Consider the following 21,932-nt stretch of genomic DNA (forward strand, 5'->3'; position numbering starts at 1 on the left):
TGGAGCAGACCGGAGCCAGAGGAACGGAGGGTACAGGCAGGTAGGTAGGGGGATAGTAGGTCAGAGAGGTAGGAGGGAGCAAGGCCGTGAATGGCCTTGTAGGTGAGGATGCGGATCTTGAATTCGATCCTCTGGGGGATGGGGAGCCAGTGGAGGCGAGCGAGGGTGGGAGTGATGTGGTCAATGAAAGATGCTATTTAAATGCAAGTTGTTATTTTTTCAACCATTGTTTTTGGTGATAGGGTATGTCGTAACAAACCTTTGTGTGAAAAAAACACTTCTATTTGGGCTTGACAAATGAAATACTGCCAACAAGTAGAGGAACAACTCCCGATATTGATCTTTTAATTGATCCTTGCAATTGAAAGGGGCTTTGTATCCATTTATCCTCAGTCTGTGCTGGGCACCTTTTTCCATGTCTCTCTTCAGGCTTGTATTTGTGAGTCACAAATGTCAATTGTTATTTCACTCTCTACAGTGTTCTAATCGTCCAGTTATTCATAAGGTTTCCTTTCTTTCAATCTGCTGTGCCACATCCCAAGACACCCATCCTCATTTTTTCAACACAAGATTGCTACAGTGTTTTACTACGGAACAATTTGCAAGAATCCCAGTAATGTTACTCCCAGGTGCTGTGCTACTATTACCAACCACTGAGAGAACAATTGTTAGACTGATACTATAACACATAATAATAATAATAATAATAATCATTGCATTTGATATAGTGCCTTATCAAGTCTTTGAGACGTCTCAAACTACTCCACAAAATTGACTGTATATTTTGTGGGTGAAACACAGCTGCCCATTGTGCACCCCAATGTCCTACAAACAGGATTGAGTGACCAAATTATTAGTATTTTTTAAGGCATTATTACCCCCGGAAAAGCGATCCACCGATCGACTTAACAACCGGGTTCCTATTTACTGCCAGGTAAACAGAAGCTTGTGGAGTAAAAGAAACTCGCTCAAGGCGTGACCCTGCCCGGGAATCAAACCCGGGTTGACGAGGCGAGTTCCCTAACCACTGAGCCACGGGATTGCGAGAGGCAAACCCCCTTGAGGGATGGCCCAGGCTTCTCTCGCCCTTCTCACGTATCCGATGGCTTCTTGTTCCCTTTGGGGAAGCAATGCACCGTAAACTTTTCGGGTCACCGGGAACAGATGAGAGTGGAGTGTGTAGGTCGGGATCTGAGGAGGTCTTTAAACAGCTAATGTTTTCTCCCTCTCACCACATCATTGCCTTGACCTCTCTGTGTGTGTGTGTGTGGGTGTGTGTGTGGGTGTGTGTGAGCCTCAGTGCCCGAGGCGGAGGGCCAGGCAGTGAGTGGAGTGTGAGTGACGCTCTGGGTTGTTGCTACGCCTGGTTTGTGGGTGGGTTCAGTTCCAGGGGGAGGGGGGTGTGGGCCGCCTTCTCGCAGTGACTCTCGCCTCTCTCCCTCTCTTGTGTGTGTATGGAGTTTCACATAGCAACCGGACGGCTGGTTTCTACCACACATTAAGACCCGCACCAATAATGCACAGCCGCCATCCTCCACCCGAACGTCCCAGCAGCACCTTTGCTGGTGTTAGCACTTAACAGTGTGTGTGTGTGTGTAGTGTGTAGTGTGATGCGGTGTATGTCCTGACTTGTTTCGTGTACAATTTTTTTCAAGTGGTGAATGATGATGGCGGGTTGGCTGTGGTGGAGTTTGGAGCAGTTTGTGGCGGGTTCGTGCTGTGTCTCCGGATGTTAAGCCGACTCTCCTCCGGCAGCTTGGAGTTGAGGCAAGAAGCAGCTGTATCTCTCTCTCCCTCTCTCTCTCTCTCTCCCTCTCTGTGTGTGTGTGTGTGTGTGTCTGAGCGGCCATGTTAACGAGGAAAGCCTACACCACCGCTGTCTGTCCGACTGGTAAGGGCCACCGAAACAGCACAGAATGGCAAAGGGGATGTGCAAAAGAAATCTGCGCTGTTGTTTCTCGTCGTCGAATCCTTCTTTTCTTCTCTCTTCCTTTTCCCCACGAGGGGGAAGGGGGAGGGGGAAGGGGGGGAGGTCTCCTTTAACATTGCAGACTGAGAGGAGGGTGGAGGGGGGATAAGGGGAAACCGAGACTCTTCCCCCCCCCCCCCTTCTCTCTCTTCTCTCTCTTCTCTTCCCCCCTTTTCTCTTCCCCTCCCTCATTCTCTCTCTCTCTCTCTCCCTTTCCTCCCTGAGTTTCTCTCTCTCTCCCCCCCCCTCCTCCCCACCCCCTCGACGAAGGGGCGAAAAAGAATGGAGATTTGCTAAAGTGTGGAGCATGAGGTTGATTTGGTTTTTTTTAAAAAAAATATATATATATATTATTTTAGTCACTTTAAAATACCGTAGAGCGAGAGACAGAGAGAGTGGAAAATACTTTAATCGTTTTCCTAAAAGAAGTGTGTGTGTTGGGGGGAGGGGGGGGGGAGGAGGAGAAGGAATTCGTTTAAAAACCTTTTTGGACTTCTGAAGTCACATCTGTGTGTTAACTAGGGTGAGTGTGTGAGGTGTGTTTATTGCCTGTGTCTGTGTGTGTGTGTGTGTGGGTGAAGCGAGAGGTGTGTGGATGTAGAGAGAGATGTACAATATAATCGTTTGGCAAACGCTGGGTCGGTGTGGATGCAGTCAGTGGCTGTGGTTTAGTTTCCTGGTGTGTTGTGTGTGTTGTGTGTGTGTGTGTCAGCGCTTGTTTGCTTTGCTTTAATGTGACTGTTTCTCTTCCTCTTGACAGGTCGGGCCGGTGACAGCTCGGGGCTGAAGGCGGATTACAAAACGGCGCCGGGGACGGGTATTGATCGCTCCGAGACCCGGAGAGGAGGAGGAGGAGGTGGTGGTGGAGGTGGTGGTGGAGGTGTTGTTGTTGTTGGTAGAGGATCTGGACAAGGAGACCCGCTGTCCCCTCTCGGATTACCCCCTCTCAAGAGTCACACGGTAAGAGGCATCAACGGGGTGGTCGGGGGGGGGTGGGGTGGGGGGGGTGGGGGGAGGGAGTGGGGGAGAGAAGATCAATGCAATCGTCTGTTTGCGCGCTTACGTTACACACTCATCGCAAGAGCAACTAAACAGCTCCTCGGGTCGATCAAACCGCACACAGAGAGCAGTGTAGACTGAATACAGACACATCTGCCATGGAAACCGCGGCGTACAACTCAACAACAGCAATTGCAATCAGAGAGATCCCCCCCTCCCCCCCCCCCCCCCCCCCCCCACACCACACACACACACATTCCCTTGGATCGTTTATCGAAAACCTCCAAAGAATTATTTGTGTTGCATAAATCTATCTGCCCTCGACGTGTTGTGGTGGTGTGGCTTTTTTTAAAAAAAACTGAGTGATTTAGACGAACCTAAAGACTTTGGGGGGAAAAAAATGTATCATTGAGAGTCTACTTTAGTTGATCTAAGTTTGTGTGTGTGTGTGTGTGTGTTGAAACTCGAGAGCTTTTGCGAAGATTACTGATGTGAGTTACTCGTAACAACCTTTGGGGTATCTGAATTTCTAACCCCCCCCCACCCCCCCAATTTCTCCTACGTTTCTCTTAAGTACATCCCACTTAAGTACATCCCTTCCCCCCCCTCCCCCGCCTTGAGAGTAAGGGGAGCAACTAAGATAAACCCTTAAATAGGAGCAAAAAAAAAATCTCCATTGTCGATCAGAACGGCAAATGGCATTTGAAACAGTTTGGAGCAAGTTTTAGTTGGGAAAAGAAAAACAAAACGATTCCTCTCCACTCGTAACCACCACCCCACACAGACACCCCCCCCCCCCAAACCCACACCCCCTCCCCCACACATCACCACCACACTGTGTGCTGTGTTATGTGCCTATGGCTGTGAGTGGCGTGTTCTCCCCTATGTGTTCAGTTCTGATCCAGTGCAGTTGGATGTGCTTCGCTTGTTGTGTTGTTATCCCAAAGCCCAGTGAGACCTCGGGTAAATCTTATGTCAGACAGACGCACAGGGCTGTGGGGGTGGGAGGGGGGGGGTTGGGGGATGGGGGGGTCGCTTATGACTGTGACTTTTTTTATATACGTTTAATAACACTTTGTCGAACACACACCCAGAGATTGCAGGGTTGGGATCTGCTCTGGCGAATGATGGGGAATGTTTTTTTTTCCCTTTCGCGTTCGGTTGTTGCAAGAAGAAACGAAATCAGTTTGTAAATTGCATTTTTATTTTTATTTTTTTTGTGGGTGGGGGGTACACAAACCTAGAAGCCCGAGTATGCATACTGTAACTGAGTAATTCTACGAAATTGTGGTGAGGTTTTATTTTATCCCGTGGAGTGTTGATGGATGCAAGACGCGAATTGGCAGCTAGAAATGGCATAGTTTGTTCTCAGTTTACTCTCAGCTCTCGTTGTTGTAAGTGAAACCCGTGGTAGTTTTCAGAATGAGTGGATCCAACCCCCCCCCCCCCCCCCAAAATCCAGCCATTTACCTCAATAACTGCATCATGGAAATGTTAAGAAAAAACGAGAGAAATATTTGCGACAGGAAGAAAGCAGCTCGTTGCATTTTTTTAATAGGTGTGAACAAGTAATCGTTTTGCCACTCAGGGTTTAGGTTACACAGGCAACTATGCATTCGGTTGATGGGGTAAATGGCTGAGAGTTCATCTAGAAGAGACAGCTGCTTAAACTTTTACTAACTTATTTCTCTCTCCTCCCCCCCCCCCCCCCCAAAAAAAAAAAATTCTTGTTTTCAATTGTAAGCGTTTCCACGACTCACAAGCAGTGCTGTGGAAAATGGTGAGGCATCTGTTCAGTAGTTGGGCCAGCTGAGACCTTGCTTTGGGAGAGGGAATACAAGACTTTAAAGAGCTGGGCGACTGTTCAGAGAGAGGCAGGAGAGTGGCTGAGCCTGGGTCAGAGGAAGGAAAAACAAACCTGGTAGAACTGGAAAGCAACTGCTTGATATTCCTTGCCAAAAACGTATGAGTCAAGAGTGGAGTGAATTTGAGAACGTTGACATAATGCTGAACTTAAAACCATCAATCGGCATTATAATGTGTGTCATATCGTGGCCTTGATGTGCAGATAGAATTGAAAAGAGGAAAAGGAGAGGCTTGTTTTTTTGGCATACTGTAGTCTTAACTGTTTTCCAATCCTCTAAATGAAGGGCCGTTGTGTGGCAATAATAATAATAATCCTTGCATTTGATATAGCGCTTTTCACATCTTCCAGACGTCCCAAAGCGCTTCACAGAATATACTGTAAAGTGAATTGACTGCATATTTGTGGGCGAACGCGGCAGCCAATTGCGCACAGCAATGTCCCACAAACAGTCGTAGATTGAAAATGACCAATTTATTATTGTTATTTTTTTTGGAGGGATTATCATTAGGCTCTGTGTGGAGTAAGGAAACTTGCCCAAGGTTTCGCCCTTTGCCTGGAATTGAACTCAGGTCTCTCACTTGCAAAGCGAGTGCTCTAACCACTGAGCTACAGGACTCCACATCTCCAATGTAGATTTCTTTGGCTCCACTGGAGTTCTGAGTGAACTAATCACCCCCAATGAACCATATTGATCAAGCTATTTAATTTATTTAATGTTGGGAGAGGGGTTGGGGCAGAGGAGAGAACTGCGTGGGAAAGAGTCTAGCTAGAGTACAGCCGGAAGACAAATGTAAACACATGCTTTTTCCTTTTAAATACTGCATTAGAGCTTGTGAAATTGCAGACAGCAATGCAAATGTTACTACGTGATACCTTGTTATATACAGAGAAGCACCTAATATCATCGCTGCATGGGTAAAATCAGCCTGTTATGTACACAAACACAGTGCTAGAAAAAGTGCCTATCTGTATGTTTACCAGTTTGGCAGGACTGCTGCTTTTGTCAGCTGATTCTTAAGTGGACCTGAGGCTTTTCTTAAAGAGCTCTTCCAATTTGTTTCAGCTATAAACCGAAAACCTTTCATGCATGCATGCATAGCAGACAACAAATGGGTCTCCAGAAGTGAGGTTTTGTACCTCAGCTTCTGGTGGCTATTCAAGAGTCTTTGCATTTGTTTTAAAAGGTCAAGAATCCCTATTAGTGCTGAGACCCTGAGTCTAGGTTTAGCAGAAGTACCGAGTAGCCACATTTGGCTACCAAACATTTTCTCCTTAGCAACCAAAACAAAAAGTCAGCATTAGTCGATTGCTAAATGTGTCTGCCACATTCACAAGTGCAGTGAAGGTGTTAAATAGATTATGGACCCAGTTAGAAGAGCAGGCCTGTGTATTTCCACCACCATTCCCCTTCCCTCCCCCACTCCTATGCAAAGATGTTAAAGTGCTTTTTTTTCTAGAATCTATTGAAGTTATTAAGAATTATGACTCTGAGTAAAAGTCACTCTTAAGTTTCAGAGGTGGACGTGCAGATTTGCCCTGTTATTTTGAAGGAAATGTATTTTTAATTGAGGGAATGCCAGGACGATAATCCCGATTAGTAGCCTGCTGGAGTTTTATGTTCATTTTGCATTTTTCAGTCAAGTTGTCAATGGACAAACGGGCTTTGTCTGTTAAACCATGGAAATAACTTCTGCTGCTAACTGTTCTTTGAATAGAACATTTGTGTTTGGACACATTTCCTTGCATGCTTTAGTTATTTAAGCTTATCGTAAAGATTCATATTCTTTACTATGGAGAAAAATTGTGATTTGTTTAATCCAACAGCAACAAGATTACATTTATATAGCGCCTTTCACATTGGGAGGATGTCCCAAGGCGCTGCAAAGAATACAGCATTTCAGACCCAAGCTGGGGTCGGGGGAGGGGGTGGAGGGGAGGGGAAGGGGTTGGCCGATGGCATGGTTAAAGAGGAGGGTCTTAAGACGGGACTTCAAGGAGACTAAGGAGGGGCGAGGCGGAGTGACTGGGGGATGGAATTCCAGAGGTTGGGGGCAGAGTTGCTGAAGGCTCTCCCACCAATGGTGGGGTGGGTGGGTCAGGGGACGTGGAGCAGGCCAGAGCCGGCTGAGCGGAGGGAATGGGTGGGTTGGTAGGGGGTTAGGGCACAGAGGTAGGGTAGGGCGAGGCCATGGAGGGCTTTGTAGGTGAGGACAGGGTCTTGAACTGGATCCTCTGAAGGATAGGGAGCTAATGGAGTCGGGCGAGAGTGGGGAAAATGGGGTCACAGAGTTTGGTGCGGGAGAGGACACGGGCTGCAGGGTTCTGGATTATCTGCAGCCTGTGGAGGGAAGATTTGGGAAGGCCGACAAGCAGAGCGTTTGTATAGTTGAGCCTGGAGGTGATGAAGGCATGAATAAGAGTTTCACCGGCCTGAGGGGTGAGGTAGTGGCGGAGTCGGCGATGTTACGGAGGTGAGAGAAGGCAGAGCGGGTCATGGCTTGAATGTGGGGGAGAAAAGACAGTTGAGGGTCGAACAAGACACCTGGGTTCCTGACTGGCTTGGTGAGTTGTACTGTGAAACCATGGAGGTTGATGCTGCCAGAGACTGAGCTGCTGAGGCGCTGGCGCGAGCCAATCAGGAGGGCCTCAGTCTTGTTCACATTCAACTGTAGGAAATTTGCCCTCATCCAGGACTTGATGTCCGACAGGCAGTCTGTCAGGACAGCAGTGGTCCTGGAGTTGAGGGTGGAGGCAGAAAGATAGAGGTGGGTGTCATCTGCATACATATGGAAGTTGACCCCATGTCTGCGGATGATGTCACCAAGGGGGAGCATGTAGATATTAAAGAGGAGAGGGCCAAGGACAGAGCCCTGGGGGATGCCAGACGTGACAGTGCAGGGGCTGGAGGAGAAACCGTTAGAGGCAACAAAGTGGAGACGGTGAGTGGGATAGGAATCGAACCAGGCAAGGGCAGATCCATGAAGATTGAGTAAAGCGGAGAGGCGGTGTATGAGGATGGTGTGATCGACAGTGTCGAAGGCGGCAGAGAGGTCAAGAGGGAGCCCTGTTCACAGATGTTCAGAATGTCATTAATGACTTTGACCAGGGCTGTTTCTGTGCTGTGGGCAGTGTGGAAGCCAGATTGGAGGGGTTCAAAGAGGAAATGGCGAGAGAGAAAGGAGCAGAGCTGGGACGCGACAACTCATTCCAGGACCTTGGAGAGGAATGAGAGGTTAGAGATGGGGCGGTAGCTGGAGAGGAGGGATGGTTCCAGGGAAGGTTTTTTCAAGATGGGGGTGATGACAGCTGTTTATAGGGGGGTGGGAACTGAATCGGTGGACAAGAAGAGGTTGATGTCATCAGACAGGAGAGGGGCCAGAAGGTGGAGCTGGGAGACGAGGAGAGAGTACTTTATGAAATATTCCAGTGCTTTATGAAATAATTTTCCAATCGTATCAGTAAGGCTGAGCTGAGCCCCTCAGCGTTGTAAATCATAATTTCAGGGGGAAATGTTCTGGAAAATCTCCTGTAAGCAAAACATTCACTATGGAGTATTAAATCCAATCAAGAGTATTTATTTACAATCACTACATTTCACAGTGAAATCCTGGGAAGAGCTTTGAGCTGTCTCAACGACATGATAAGGTGCTGCACTAAATGCAAGGAATGTTGTTGTTATATGCATCAAGTAAACTTGCACGGTGTGAAATCCTCTCTTTCCCTGCTCAGTTTCGGGTTTAAACCTCAAAGCGAAACAACCTAGTATCTTTTTCGAGAAACCAATTGTTAGACTGATACTATAACACATAATAATAATTCTTGCATTTGATGCCTTATCACCTCTTAGAGACGTCTCAAAGCACTTCACACAATATACTGTGAAGTGAATTGACTGTATATTTTGTAGGGCACTATCACAGATAACCAGTGTGAAATGAGGCAGCATTATTTAACTTTTAACATCATTTAACACTATCTGTGTAAATTTTTAATGAAAATTGTAGAAGAAGCAGTACCGAGTGTCACAGTGGGGTAATACAGTTCCATTTTAAACAAATAAGGTGAAAAAGAAAATGCACCCTAACGAGAAACAAAGAGAAACCAAAAGCAAGACCAATCTTGAATGAGTACTTGTTGAGAAAAGAGATCAAGAGATATCGGGATGGTAGCAGCTTTGTTTGATCACTATTGAGGTAGGAAAGTACAGTGTAGGTGCTTTGAATTCAGGGAATCAACATTACCGTAGGTTGGAGTGATGACATGTGAGCTGTGGAGAGGATAATAATAATCATCCTTATCTTGATGCAGTGCCTTTCACATTAGGAGGAAGTTTGAAAGCACTTCATGGGAAGTGCATTCTTCAAAGTGTAGAGACTATTTTGTCGGCAAATGTGATAGCCAGTTAGTGCACAGCATGTCCCACCAACAGTCACTGGGAGGAATTTCTTAGTCTTCTTGAATAGTCTGTAGGATCTTTGACGTCCACCAGAAAATAAGTTTTGCTTACCATCTCATCCAAAGGATAGCACTTGCATCAATGCAGCATACTCTCAGCACTGCGTTGGTATGTCAGTCTGGTGTCTGAATTCCAAGTGCTGACATGGAGCTTGAACCCTCAACCTTCTGAATCAGAGACGAGAGTGCTATGAAATAAGCCAGGCTGAGAAACATGGGGTGGCCCAAATGGCTGTTTGCTGCTTCATATTTTCTTATGTTAAGATAACAGAAACTGAATAAAAGATGTTCATATTTGACCCCATAAGATGGATTTTGTTTCCACTGTAGCCTATGACTGCAGTTGGGAATCTCTCAGACTTCAAGCTTTAGACAGGACTTTGGGTGCAACACAGACTAGGGATGGGTGGCTTGGACAATGAGTGGAACTCGGTCTGTTTGTATGAGATGTTGATTTTTGCTTTATCATTTCATCAGATGCCATTAAACATGGCTATTTCTGCATGTACAGGTTCAGCATTGAATGGGGCAGAAGTAGTTAGGTTAAAATGAATTTCATTTAATCTGGGCAAGATTGTTTAAGAACACTCAATTTGAAAAGAAAAGGGAGTTTCTCCTGGTGTCCTGGCCAACAATCCCCAAATAAAATTGGTCATCACGACATAGCTATTTGTGCAAAATTCCTGCGAACATTGAAATGGCGCTTCAAGAGATCAATTAAAAAAAATTCTGCTTTGAATTGTGCTTGCAAACGAAATACACAGTCACTTTACATAATATGCTGTGAAGCATTTTGAGACATCCCCCTGACAGAGAGGGCACTCTTATCAAAAATACAAAGTTCCTTTAAATTTGGAATTAAATCTGTTTCAGGGTTTATTTAGGTGGGTTTAGCTTCTTTGAAGTGACATTAATCAGCTTGAACATTTTATCAAACGTGTTGGTGCTCCAAATCTAGTATATTGATAGAAAATATATTTAACACCACATGTTGTAAACTAATTATTTTATATCTGCGATGGAGACTGGCCTTTTTGAAACTTGCACGTAAAGTTTATACATTACCATGTGTCAATTCATTGCTCCTTTAGAAAGATTAGCATTCATATATTTTGTTCAAAAAATAATGTACATTTAACCAGTCGTACAATTAATTTTGTCTGACAGAAAGGTTAATCAGTTATGTCAGCTTATTTAATTGAAGATTATAACCATAGATGAAGACCATTCAGCTCATGTCTGTGCTGGCGGTTTGAGTGACGCAATTCTTTCAGTTCCATTTACGCAGCTTTTCAGGTTGATCTAGTACTGCAGTATGTTGGTGCAGAAATGGTGCTACAATGTAAAGTAAAGGATGTGAATTTACAGTTGAAATTGCAAGTTATGTGTATCAGCTGGGCATGAAGGTGGGGGAAATGAACAGTCTCCAAGAATGGAATTTATCCACATACTGGTTGGTTGTAGAACATGTTTGCTGTTCAGCCTAGCACTGAAGAATTGCTATTGAGTGAGAGAATCAAAATAGATGAAATAAAATAGTGGGAAACGTTGAATCCCCACCAAAAAGCTTTACTGTATTATTATTTCCAGTTTATTCTATCCCTTTTGGTAAATTGTAATTTAATCATTGTGTTTTTTTTCTCCTTTCCTCCCCACCACCAAACCTCCTGCAACCCTTTTAGGTTGGAAGTAATAAGCACATAATGAATGACCACCTACATATTGGCAGTCATGGACAGATCCAAGTACAACAGCTCTTTGAAGACAATAGCAACAAAAGGACTATTTTGACCACACAACCAAATGGACTCACCATGGTTAGTAAAACAACATTACCAGTGGTTCAGGACAGGCAATTGGATAGTTCTCAAAGGCGGCAGGGGAGCTCTGCCTCTGTGAAGTCGACGGATGGTCTTTCAAAACCTAAATCCACCGTGATGACTCCAGAACAAGCGATGAAACAGTTTATGCATAAACTGTCAACGTTTGAGCACCAAGAGATATTCAACTATCCAGAGATCCACTTTGTTGGTCCAAATGCAAAGAAACGGCAGGGTATAATTGGCGGCTCAAACAACAGTAGCTATGACGATGACCAAGGCTCCTACATCCATGTACCTCACGATCACATTTCTTACAGATATGAAGTTTTGAAAGTAATTGGAAAAGGGAGTTTTGGGCAGGTAGTGAAAGCCTATGACCACAAGCAGCACCAGCACATAGCACTGAAAATGGTGAGGAATGAAAAGCGGTTCCACCGACAGGCTGCGGAAGAGATCCGGATTCTCGAGCACTTGAAGAAGCAAGACAAGGATAACAGCATGAATGTCATTCACATGCTGGAGAACTTCACATTCCGTAACCATATTTGCATGACGTTTGAGCTGCTGAGCATGAATCTATACGAGCTGATTAAGAAAAACAAGTTCCAAGGGTTTAGCTTGCCTTTGGTTCGAAAATTTGCACACTCAATATTGCTGTGCTTGGACGCTTTGCATAAGAACAGAATTATTCACTGTGACCTTAAACCTGAGAATATTCTACTCAAGCAACAGGGACGCAGTGGCATTAAGGTGATAGATTTTGGCTCCAGCTGCTATGAACACCAGCGTGTATACACGTACATACAGTCGCGATTTTACCGTGCACCCGAGGTGATCCTTGGTGCTCGCTATGGAATGCCTATAGACATGTGGAGCTTGGGCTGCATTCTGGCTGAACTATTAACAGGATACCCTCTGTTGCCTGGAGAAGATGAAGGGGACCAGCTGGCTTGTATGATTGAGTTGCTGGGTGTGGCACCGCAGAAGTTTTTAGATCAATCGAAACGAGCCAAAAATTTTGTGAGCTCCAAAGGCTACCCCCGCTATTGTACAGTCACTACATTGCCCGATGGCTCAGTAATTCTCAATGGAGGACGGTCGCGCAGGGGAAAGCTGCGTGGGCCACCGGGGAGCAAGGACTGGGTGACCGCGTTGAAAGGCTGCGATGATCCTCTCTTTCTCGACTTCCTGAAACAGTGTTTAGAGTGGGATCCTGCGTTACGTATGACGCCCAGCCAGGCATTGCGACACCCCTGGCTACGGAGACGCTTACCGAGGCCTCCAGCTGGAGAGAAAACGTTACCAAAAAGAGCTACGGAAAGCAGTGGTGCTATTACATCAATTTCCAAATTGCCTCCAACTTCAGACTCAACTTCGAAACTAAGGACTAATTTGGCACAAATAACGGATGCCAATGGGAATATTCAACAGAGGACAGTGTTGCCAAAGTTGGTTAGCTGACTTTGAATAAGTTTAGGAAGGCGAGGAGTGTTGACACTTGTTACCGCATCGCAGAGCCTTAATCAGTTGAAATTTTGTATTTAGACCTTGATAATCATTGATTTCAACAGAGTTTAAGCAACATTCTGCTTTTATAAATGCTAGGAACAGTATTTTGTTTCTGAGTGCTGGGGACCATGCTTTATTGGAAGTTGCCTTTCCATCTATTGAGTATCTGTCATTTACTTCCTATCTATTCCATTGTGGTATGAATGTGGTACATCAACCATACGACATTTGAGGCTGTCCAATAAATGCCAATATTAATTTGACAGGAGTAAAGCAATGAAAAATTATTGATTCGCTGCATTTATTATCGGGCATTTTAAAAATCATTGCATTGAAGGATAGTAATTTTACTGGTTTGAAAAATGTAAAACAGTACCAGTGAAGTGTAGAAAGTAGTAATTGAATAAATCAATGACAAAACCCTTGTACCATAATAAAATAATAATAATAATCATTGCATTTGATATACTGCTTGAGACGTCTCAAAGCCCTTCACAGAATATACTGTAAAAGTGAATTAACTGTATGTTTGTGGGTGAAACGCGGCAGCCAATTGCGCACAGCAGAATAAGAATAAGCCAATAAATCATGAGGCATAATTTAATGTCCCAGTATCTGCTGAACTGATTTCAAATCTTTCCACTCTAACGTCAGTAAAGTAAGTTGTGTGTCTTTGTGATTGGGCAGAGGTTCTGTTCAATTTTGGCTTGATGTATAAATGGAATACATTAACCGAACATTAAGCGATAAATATGTTGTACATTATAGACGTTTCTATCTATTTGAACATTTTAGCTGGATTTCATTTTGAAATTGTAACAATTCGCACCTGTAACATTATCAGTCCTATTAGGTATAGTCCTTCTTTCACAGAAAGTAGTCTCATTTTGGAAATATAAACAGCCCATGGAAGCACGAATGAGGCGTTGTGTGTGATGGGGTTTGAGAAATTATTGGTGAGTCTTTTTTATGAAGAGTAGAGATGTTGAATGAAAGAAAACAAACTTTATTGTACAAAATGAAAAATTTAAATGAATGATCATATTACCTTACCTGAAGATACTTCAAAAGATGATTAATCTTAATAAAAAATGGAATTTAAAATGTTCAACTTCCAAAGTTTAAAGCATGGTTCTCAGTTAGGCCAATATAAGCGTTGTTTCCGGTAACCTAGCTCTTTGATCAGGCTACAGTAAACTTTCTTACACATTCTGCCAAGTAACAAAACATGTAAATGTATATGGACCTTCCTCTCCATTGTATTTTGAAAGATTTTATGCTAAAGTTACATATTTCTATGAAGTGTTTGTATATTTATTTATAGAGCAAGACAAACCTTCACGGTACTGAAACTGGGTTTAAGTCAATAAATCCATTGTTTCCTGTACTTTTAGAGAAATAAAACTCTAAAGTTGTCATGTATTTAATACATGTATGTTGAATTGTTTTATAGTGCAATATTTGAAATTGCAGTATATCCTTTTCTAGTACTTTTTTTTGCTTTGTAATACACTTTGAATTGAATGTTGTAATTGTACAATATTGCTGAAATAACACTACAGAGAATCTTTGTATTTACTGGCTTTGTAAAATGTTACCGGAAAGAGATTTTGTGTACTTGCATTGGCCCCAAAGCTGTTCTGAGCAGTCGATGGATGCGGACTTGTTGACTCATTGAGAAATATCTCCTGTACAGACTTTACCTCCATTGCACATTTTGTTATTACCTATTGCTAGTGATTGGAGCAAAATTGTTTATTTTTTATGGAAATAATAACCCTTCACAAACTTAGAAACCATTTCAGTCTTCTGTAGGAGGCTGCAGTCCGAGGGTGCTTGTACATGCCCTGACTTGATACTAGTTCAGTGCCATGTAATCTCGGATTATATAATGTCCAATTAGTTCAGTAACTCGGTTCCACATATCATTGGGTTTTTCCATCACTACAAAAAAAAACAATCAATGGTACAATATAAGACTTTGGATTTATAAAACCTTTCACCTGAGCAGACAAATTGTGCCCTTAGTGTTAATGATGTGCCTTTTGTTATCAATGCTATGTGGGAGGTTTACATACAATTGATTCTTTAACCTATTGGGTACTGGGCATACGTATGGTATAGCAGCTTGTATGGATGTATTAACTGCAGTGTTCAAGAGATTGGAAGGGGAATGCATGCTTTACATTACATTTGAGGACTAAAATAAAGAAGTAATGAAACCATTCATAACAGTAGGCCATACAGCGTGAACTTTTACGTATTTAATGTCATACTATATATAGAACTAAATAAGTTCCCATAAGCTTCAGTCAACATTTACTGGTTGAAGAGATCAAAGCTTCAACCATACAGAAGTACTACATAAGTAATCTGGGTGCATAGAAGGTTGCAAATGATTAATTTGTTCCTCAAATTGCTGTTTTGCAGTCTTTTGTTTTTATTTATATGAAGGATACTTTTGGTTCTTATAAACCCAGATCAGAAGTGGAGGGCATTGTCAAACTTTTAACATTGTTACCGTTAGTTTCCCAGAGTATTGTACACTGGTCATCCCAGAGTACAGTGTTAGGTCGTTGATCGATATGCACAACTCGATAATGGTTAATATGAGAGTAGTTTGTCTGTGAGCTGTCTAAAGAAATATCAGTCAATCAAAACATCAATTTAGAAAAATCTTGTTAAGCTAAGTCTGCACTGCTGATTCGAAACCCTATTCTGTTGCTTTCTGGAAGTGGTTGATACCTACTTAAAGGGAAATAAAATATAATATAACTTGCAGAATTGCCCAATAATTCAAAATGGTATTAAGAATGATATCTATCCCCTTACCAGTGTGTGGGTCATTTCTGTATCCATTTTACTTTGTTTTACTGCAGCACTGCTGGTTGAGAGCAGACCTGTTGTTTAGCATTTCTCCTGCTGTGATTTCATGAATGGGGATTGCGGGTAGCACTTCTCATTCATAATGTGTTCAGATATTGCAGCAGCAGAGCTGAAGCCAACAGTTCTGGAATACAAAACCAGTGTACATGTACATTGATCAGTGTATAGAAATGTGTTCCTTACCCACTATGGGGCAATTTAGTCAACACAGTACTTGTCCTTTAATAATACAATAACAATAATAATTCTTGCATTTGATATAGCGCCTTATCACGTCTTCCAGACATATACATATGTCTTTAAGCATATACACTACCTTCCCTGTAGGTTAAAGTATCCTCTGAAAACATAAATTCTTCATGGTTTTAAAACTCATAAGCATCCTTGCTTCAGTGCATAGTTTTGCAGCCTGCACACAAATTGAACATTAGAAAACAAGTTAAAAGCTGCAGTCAGTTCTCATTTTTTGCAATTCCTAATCTATTAGATAAATAGTTACAATTTTTGACTGCTAAACCTTGCTAAATGTAGGTGCCATATTTAAATTCTCTAGAAGCTACTCCACTGTTGTAAATGTAATGCTTCCCACCCCGGATTCTACAGTATGCAGCACAGACTATGGTAAGCGTGGGATTTAAGTACTCAGAGGGTTAAAGCCAATTATTTTGTTTGTCTTAAATAACTTCCTAAAATAAGATTAGAATATGCGACCAACTTTTTTTTAAAAACTGGACATTTACCTCAATTAAAATGGGATTTAAAAAATAGGAAAAACCAGGGCATTTACCAAAATGCATTCCTTTTCACATATCTGGCTGCAGGGCTAGAAATTTAGGGAGTAAGGCATCTTATGGGTCTGTTCACCTGAAGTATAGCTTAGAAAAATACTGACTTCATGTGAAATCTTGTACCAAGCACTGTTAATTTGTAGTACCTGATAATACTGAAACCTTTTCTAATTGACTTATTAATTAAATGTGTTTCATATCCTGGTTTGTTTCAACAAGTGAGGCCTCTGATACTTTTCAAAATTGCTGCATTCCTCAAAGGGGAATAAGTGACTGATTGAGATCTGTGGTGACTGTTTTGGTTTAGATAATGTCCGTATCTGGTTACAGTTTCAATCAAGCTGAGGCTTGTAGGGATGTTTTGCTAATTGAAAAGACCTTGGATACAAGAACTGTTTTGCTAAAAAAAGGTTGAATTTCTACTGCTGTACAGAGTGACATTTAGTGGTTTAGATTACTCCATACCAGAGTAAAGGCATGAGTTAATTCAATGAACACCAAACTTGGATGTGTGTTTGTATGCTGCACTTGTGCACTGTACATATGTGAAATTCTGAATGTCTACTATGTATATAATGTATGCACAATTCTTGTGAAATGCTGCTGTTGCCACTTACTGTATTTTTAGTGGATCGTAGTGGCTGGTTTTAAGATACTGTATGTATTGTACAGCTAATGACAGAAGTATAACTTCTTTTTTTTAGTGAATATTTGGTAAAAACAAATTTTATTGTTGTGGCCCAGAAAATCATTTCAAAATAAATTTTATGTCGGAGTTTACAAAAAAAACACTACCTGTTGCATTTCTTTTTGTTGCCTTGCCCCCTCCCTCCCCACCTTCAAATGTCACCTAAAGACATTCCTTTTTGATCGTGCCCTTAACTGTGAGATCTCATTCTGCGTAAATCCACTGGCCCCCAAAGGCCTCTAATCTTAACATCCATTTACATTACATTGATGTGAATAATTCCACCACTCGTCATGATTGATCCAATTATATTCTGCAGCTGACTTGAAGTGACTGACACCTCTGCACTGGGTAATGTGCTGACTATAAATGTTCTGTCAAGGAAGCAAATAAAGAATCCACCTCAACTGATTATCTTTATACAGAATGTCACTTAGAGTGTATGTCGTCCAGATTATGTTGTGTGATAGTTTGTAGTTTCTACACATCCTGTTTTACAATCCAGACGAGGGTGAATTCACTCTTGAGGTGACATTTCCAATCGAAGAGCCTAGGTTTCGCGGAGCTTATTTTGATGTATGGTGCGCTGTGCCCATGGAACATTTATTAGGACAATTTTGATAATTTTGAAGCGTACAATTCAGTGATTCACATCACCTCATCGTGTCAGTCGCATGTGAAACACCAATGCCACACAAATGGTGCCAGATTCTTCATCCTCAAAAGAGATTGCCAAGCAATTTTTGACAAAAATCATCGGCCCTTGAAAATGTGTAAGCCAAGCCTGACTGCAGCACTGGCAGCGATAATGATTCTAGATTGAAAGCTCAGGTGGCTGAGACCTTAAATGCTGGGTTTGTAGCCTTGTAACTGCACTGATATCACACAGGCTGGCATTTAACTAATTGTAAATAAATTTGAGTTTCAGTCATCAAAAGACTTTAACAAGGATAACTTTAACACTTGGCTGTGCCACACAAATGTCTCTGCATCTAATGACCCTTAGTTTGAAAACGCCCACGAATACTGCATAAGAAGCAAAATATTAGCATCATTAAGTCAGTGAAATAATGTGCCTTCTGTTTTTCAACACTTGATTATACAATAATGGATTTCTTTCTGAACATGCTACATTGGGAAAATCTAGGGTCAGCTTTGTTTGTAACAAGAAATTCATTTAAATTCCTTGACATTTTGGAACTATTGCCATAGATGTCAGGAAAAATGGTACCAAAGCTGGTACGTGGAGAAGAATGGCCAAGTTTTTGTTTGTTCAGCACTCATGTGACTTTTGCTGAATGTTTTGGAATCTCCTATACAGTCCCACATTTTATTAAATCTTTTATTGGCATAAGTACAGCAGTTGGATGTTATGCTTGTTTTTTTACACACACACAGCTGTTGTAACTGAGCAGCAAGGATTGCATTCACTCAGCAGATTTAAACAGATCAGGGTCATATCTTCCTGCAGAACAATGTGCTGGGGGAAGGGAGCTGCAGAAACGCCATATGTTTAACAGTCGCTTATTCTTTCTTTTTTTAAAAAAATGTTGCTTTTTTTTCTCGACATCAACCACAAGGTTCTAGTTATGTTTGCTTGAACTATTTTTGGTGCAAACTTACTAAGACCCAATCCGTTGGTAAAAGGCTCACTTTTTATCCTTTGTAAAATAGCAAAAGCACATGTGGTTTATTAGTTGGCGTTGTAACTGTCAGGCGGCTGTCTGGATTGCCTCATGCACAGTCCACAAAGTTCCTTTCACAAACCTTATGTTTGCATTTCTAGGCCTGTAACATATAAGGGTATACATTTGCTTTGAGTTCAGTAACGCTAACAGTAATTCCTTTTGGTTTAAAATCACTGTACGACAATAACATAACAGTGGCAGCTTACATTTATATAGCACCCTTCACATAGGATAAGGTCTGGAAGCATTTCATTGCAGAGATCTTCTAAAGAAATTTTCAGCACAAGGAAAAGAAAACATACTTTTAATTCTAGTAAAGTTAAGCATATTGTTTTATTCTTGGATTTAAAAATGAAAAATAAATGGCAAGGCTTGCCATTTGGCACTGGCTTGTGAGATTACTCACTGTAATATAAGAGGATACTGATCCACCCTAAATACAGTCTTGCTTTTAATAATCTTTTAATGAAGCTACTTTGTCCCAGCCAGATGGACAACGTCTCTTTGCCCGTCTTCCTTTATACAGAAGAATGTTGTTGTTGCAGGGCAGACCTCAGATAATTGGTGAGCTGCCCAAATCTGCTGCAGATTGTGCCCATACATGGCATGGCCAGATTCATCCTGGTCCATATTTATGTTGCTCTCCAGAGCGGGATATTGTCAGTGTAAGGTGTGTTTGGCACTGGCTTTCGAAGGCTTTGATGAGCATGCCTGTGGTTCAGAGACTTGGGATGCCCATGGGTGCACAGTTGAATTCCAGCCAAAATTGGTGCTATAAATGGCATCATATGTATCTGGAGTTTCTCAAGCTCAAATTTTGATTTTAGCAGTGAATTGAAATCTAGATCGAAGCAAAAAGCCAATGTAAAATGTTAGTAATGTGGCTCTAATATTTTACATATGGCTCTTCACCTCCAGGATGGAACGTTTCCATTTTAAGGTCTGAAGTCAGACATCAATACAGTGTTAATTTTGTTCACAGAATTGCTCCTCTTTTTAAAGCAACATATTTTTCTGAACTCGGTTATAATAATAATCCTTGCATATAGCACCTTTCTTGTCCAGAGGATGTCTCAATGCGCTTCACAGGATTCACTGTAAAGTATTGCGACTATTTTGGAGTTGAACACGGCAACCAATTTACACACAACAATGTCCCGCAAACAGCTATGGAGTGTCTGCCTCGAGTGTGAGCTCTAAATCCCAGTATAGGGTTTGAACCCACAAACTTCTGACTCAGATAATTGAGAGTGAGAGTGCTACCAACTAAGTCAAGCTGACATGATTTCCTTAATACTGCATGTGGCTGAATACTTCCCTGGAACTTATTAGCCCAGGTATTTGGAATATACATTTTAATAATAATAATAATCCTTGCATTTGATGTAGCGCCTTTTCACGTCTTTGAGATGTCTCAAAGAGCTTCACAGAATATTCAGTAAAGTGAATTGACTGGATATTTTTCCACTTTCTTTTTTTCCCTTAGTGGGTTGTAAAATGCACCAAGGTGTTTGTTTTGTCGAAAAAGTGAATTCGGTAATGTTAAGAGTGAGCCTGGGATAAATACAGTGAAATTAAAAATCCAACAGAAAAAATGTTGAATATTTGTAAAATTAACTTAATGAGTTTCTTGCTCCATCTTTCCCCCTTCAGATCCCCTAGGAAAATATGCAAAATAAAAGTTAACTTGTTTTGGAAGTTGGCCAGGGTTAGGTCATTTTATATAAAACATTTTAAGGAAGGTTTCATGCAATAACCTGATACAACAATAGATTGTGGAACATTTGCATTCATATTAGCAATTGTAACTGCATTGTCAGGGCCAAATCTTTTGATTCAGCCGAATGAGTTGGTTGTAAATGGTATTTGAAAGAATTCTGCAGAAAATGTATTCAAATTGGCTTGAGTGACTGCTCTCACTCCTGTAAACACGCTGCAAAGCTCAGAGATGAGGAAGTGCTAGTTTTATTTTGGCTGATGCCTTTTCCTGCTCACCGAGGGTCAAGGAAAACAGCAGTCTGTTGCTGTATGATTTGCATTTTACGAAAATACTTCTTTCTGAACAGTTTCTGTGATGTAACGCTCCAAGAGATAGAGCCATGGAAATACAGAGCACAAAAGACAATTGGCCCATTGACCCATTGTGTCTGTGTTCGTTCAGTGAACTTTTGTTAAGTGAACGTTTAAGCATTTATCAGGATTTCGGAGTAAAATAGTTTCCCATCGCATGATTACTGTACTTGTAATTGTTTGACAATTGCCACTGTTTTATTTTAACTTGCTCCAAGCAACTACTGCTGCATTATACAGGGTGTGACTGTTCGTTCTCATGGCTGTAAACCCAGCTAAACAAGGGATTAAAAACAAGAGATACTGGTGGAACAGAGCAGATGAAAACAAATCTAAAGGAGAGGTTAAAGGTTAATGTTTAGGCGACAATCAATCATCACTTCTGATGGGAATGGTGGGTGCAGGAGGTCACACTCGAAATGTAAACGTACCTTTCTCTTTCAGCTTCTTTTGATCTCTTTATTTTCAGTATTTTCTATTTTTGTTTCATATTTCCAGTTTTTCACTTTTTTCTGATGTGATTATTTTATTTACCTAATCACTTTACCTGTGATTTCCTTAATACTAAACATGACCGAATACTTCCCTACAAGCTATTAGTCCAGTTGTGTCCTTATCTATCCTTAAATCACACTTAAGGATGTACCCCTCCTGCTCTCCCTTACTCAGCGCTGAACCCCACCACTGTGCAGTGCTCCAAGACATTATCCTGCGTGAAGAGGACTAATTAACAATAATAATAAGCCTTGCATTTGATATAGCACCTTATCATGTCATCCCAAATCACTTTATAGAATATACTGTATAGTGAATTGACTGTATATTTTGTGGGTGAAACACAGCAGCCAATTGCACACAGCAGTGTCCCACAAACAGTTGTGGTTTGAGTGACCAAATGATTATTTTGTTTTTTTTAAAAAATTGTAAGGATTTATTTTTTGGAAATTTATCCCTTGGAAAATTGGTTAGCAACCGGGTTGCTACTTACTGCTACGTAAACGGAGGCTTGTGGAGTAAGGAAATTTACCTAATGTTTCGCCCTGCTCAAGAATCAAACCCAGGCGAAGCTACAGGATGCCTCAAGTGCAAGTTGTTGTTATTATCAATGCATAATCCATGGATAAATTTGCAAGGGAACAGTTAAAATGTATTGAATTAGCATTTAGCGCAGTGTTGCAAATGGATTTTTA

At 41.6% G+C, this 21,932-nt stretch overlaps 1 protein-coding gene across 1 annotated transcript; it reads left to right on the plus strand.

Moving 5' to 3' along the window:
- Positions 1-1,818: 1,818 nt before the first annotated feature.
- On the plus strand, positions 1,819-13,091 carry dyrk2 (dual-specificity tyrosine-(Y)-phosphorylation regulated kinase 2). Its single transcript, XM_042335875.1, has 3 exons — positions 1,819-1,891; positions 2,730-2,929; positions 10,973-13,091. Exons 1-3 carry the CDS (start codon positions 1,849-1,851, stop codon positions 12,572-12,574), a joined length of 1,845 nt encoding a protein of 614 aa, XP_042191809.1. The 5' UTR covers positions 1,819-1,848; the 3' UTR covers positions 12,575-13,091.
- The last annotated feature ends 8,841 nt before the right edge of the window (positions 13,092-21,932 follow it).

This window comes from Callorhinchus milii, unplaced genomic scaffold (genome assembly GCF_018977255.1).
Source record: "Callorhinchus milii isolate IMCB2004 unplaced genomic scaffold, IMCB_Cmil_1.0 Scaffold5, whole genome shotgun sequence".
In the NCBI taxonomy this organism is placed as follows: Eukaryota; Metazoa; Chordata; class Chondrichthyes; order Chimaeriformes; family Callorhinchidae; genus Callorhinchus; species Callorhinchus milii.

Bases quoted from the DNA above. Each gene is read 5' to 3' on its own strand.
- dyrk2 (XM_042335875.1), top strand. From the start codon at position 1,849: ATGTTAACGAGGAAAGCCTACACCACCGCTGTCTGTCCGACTG. The intron at 1,892-2,729 runs GTAAGGGCCACC...TCCTCTTGACAG, and splicing joins CACCGCTGTCTGTCCGACTG to GTCGGGCCGGTGACAGCTCG. The intron at 2,930-10,972 runs GTAAGAGGCATC...CAACCCTTTTAG, and splicing joins CCCCTCTCAAGAGTCACACG to GTTGGAAGTAATAAGCACAT.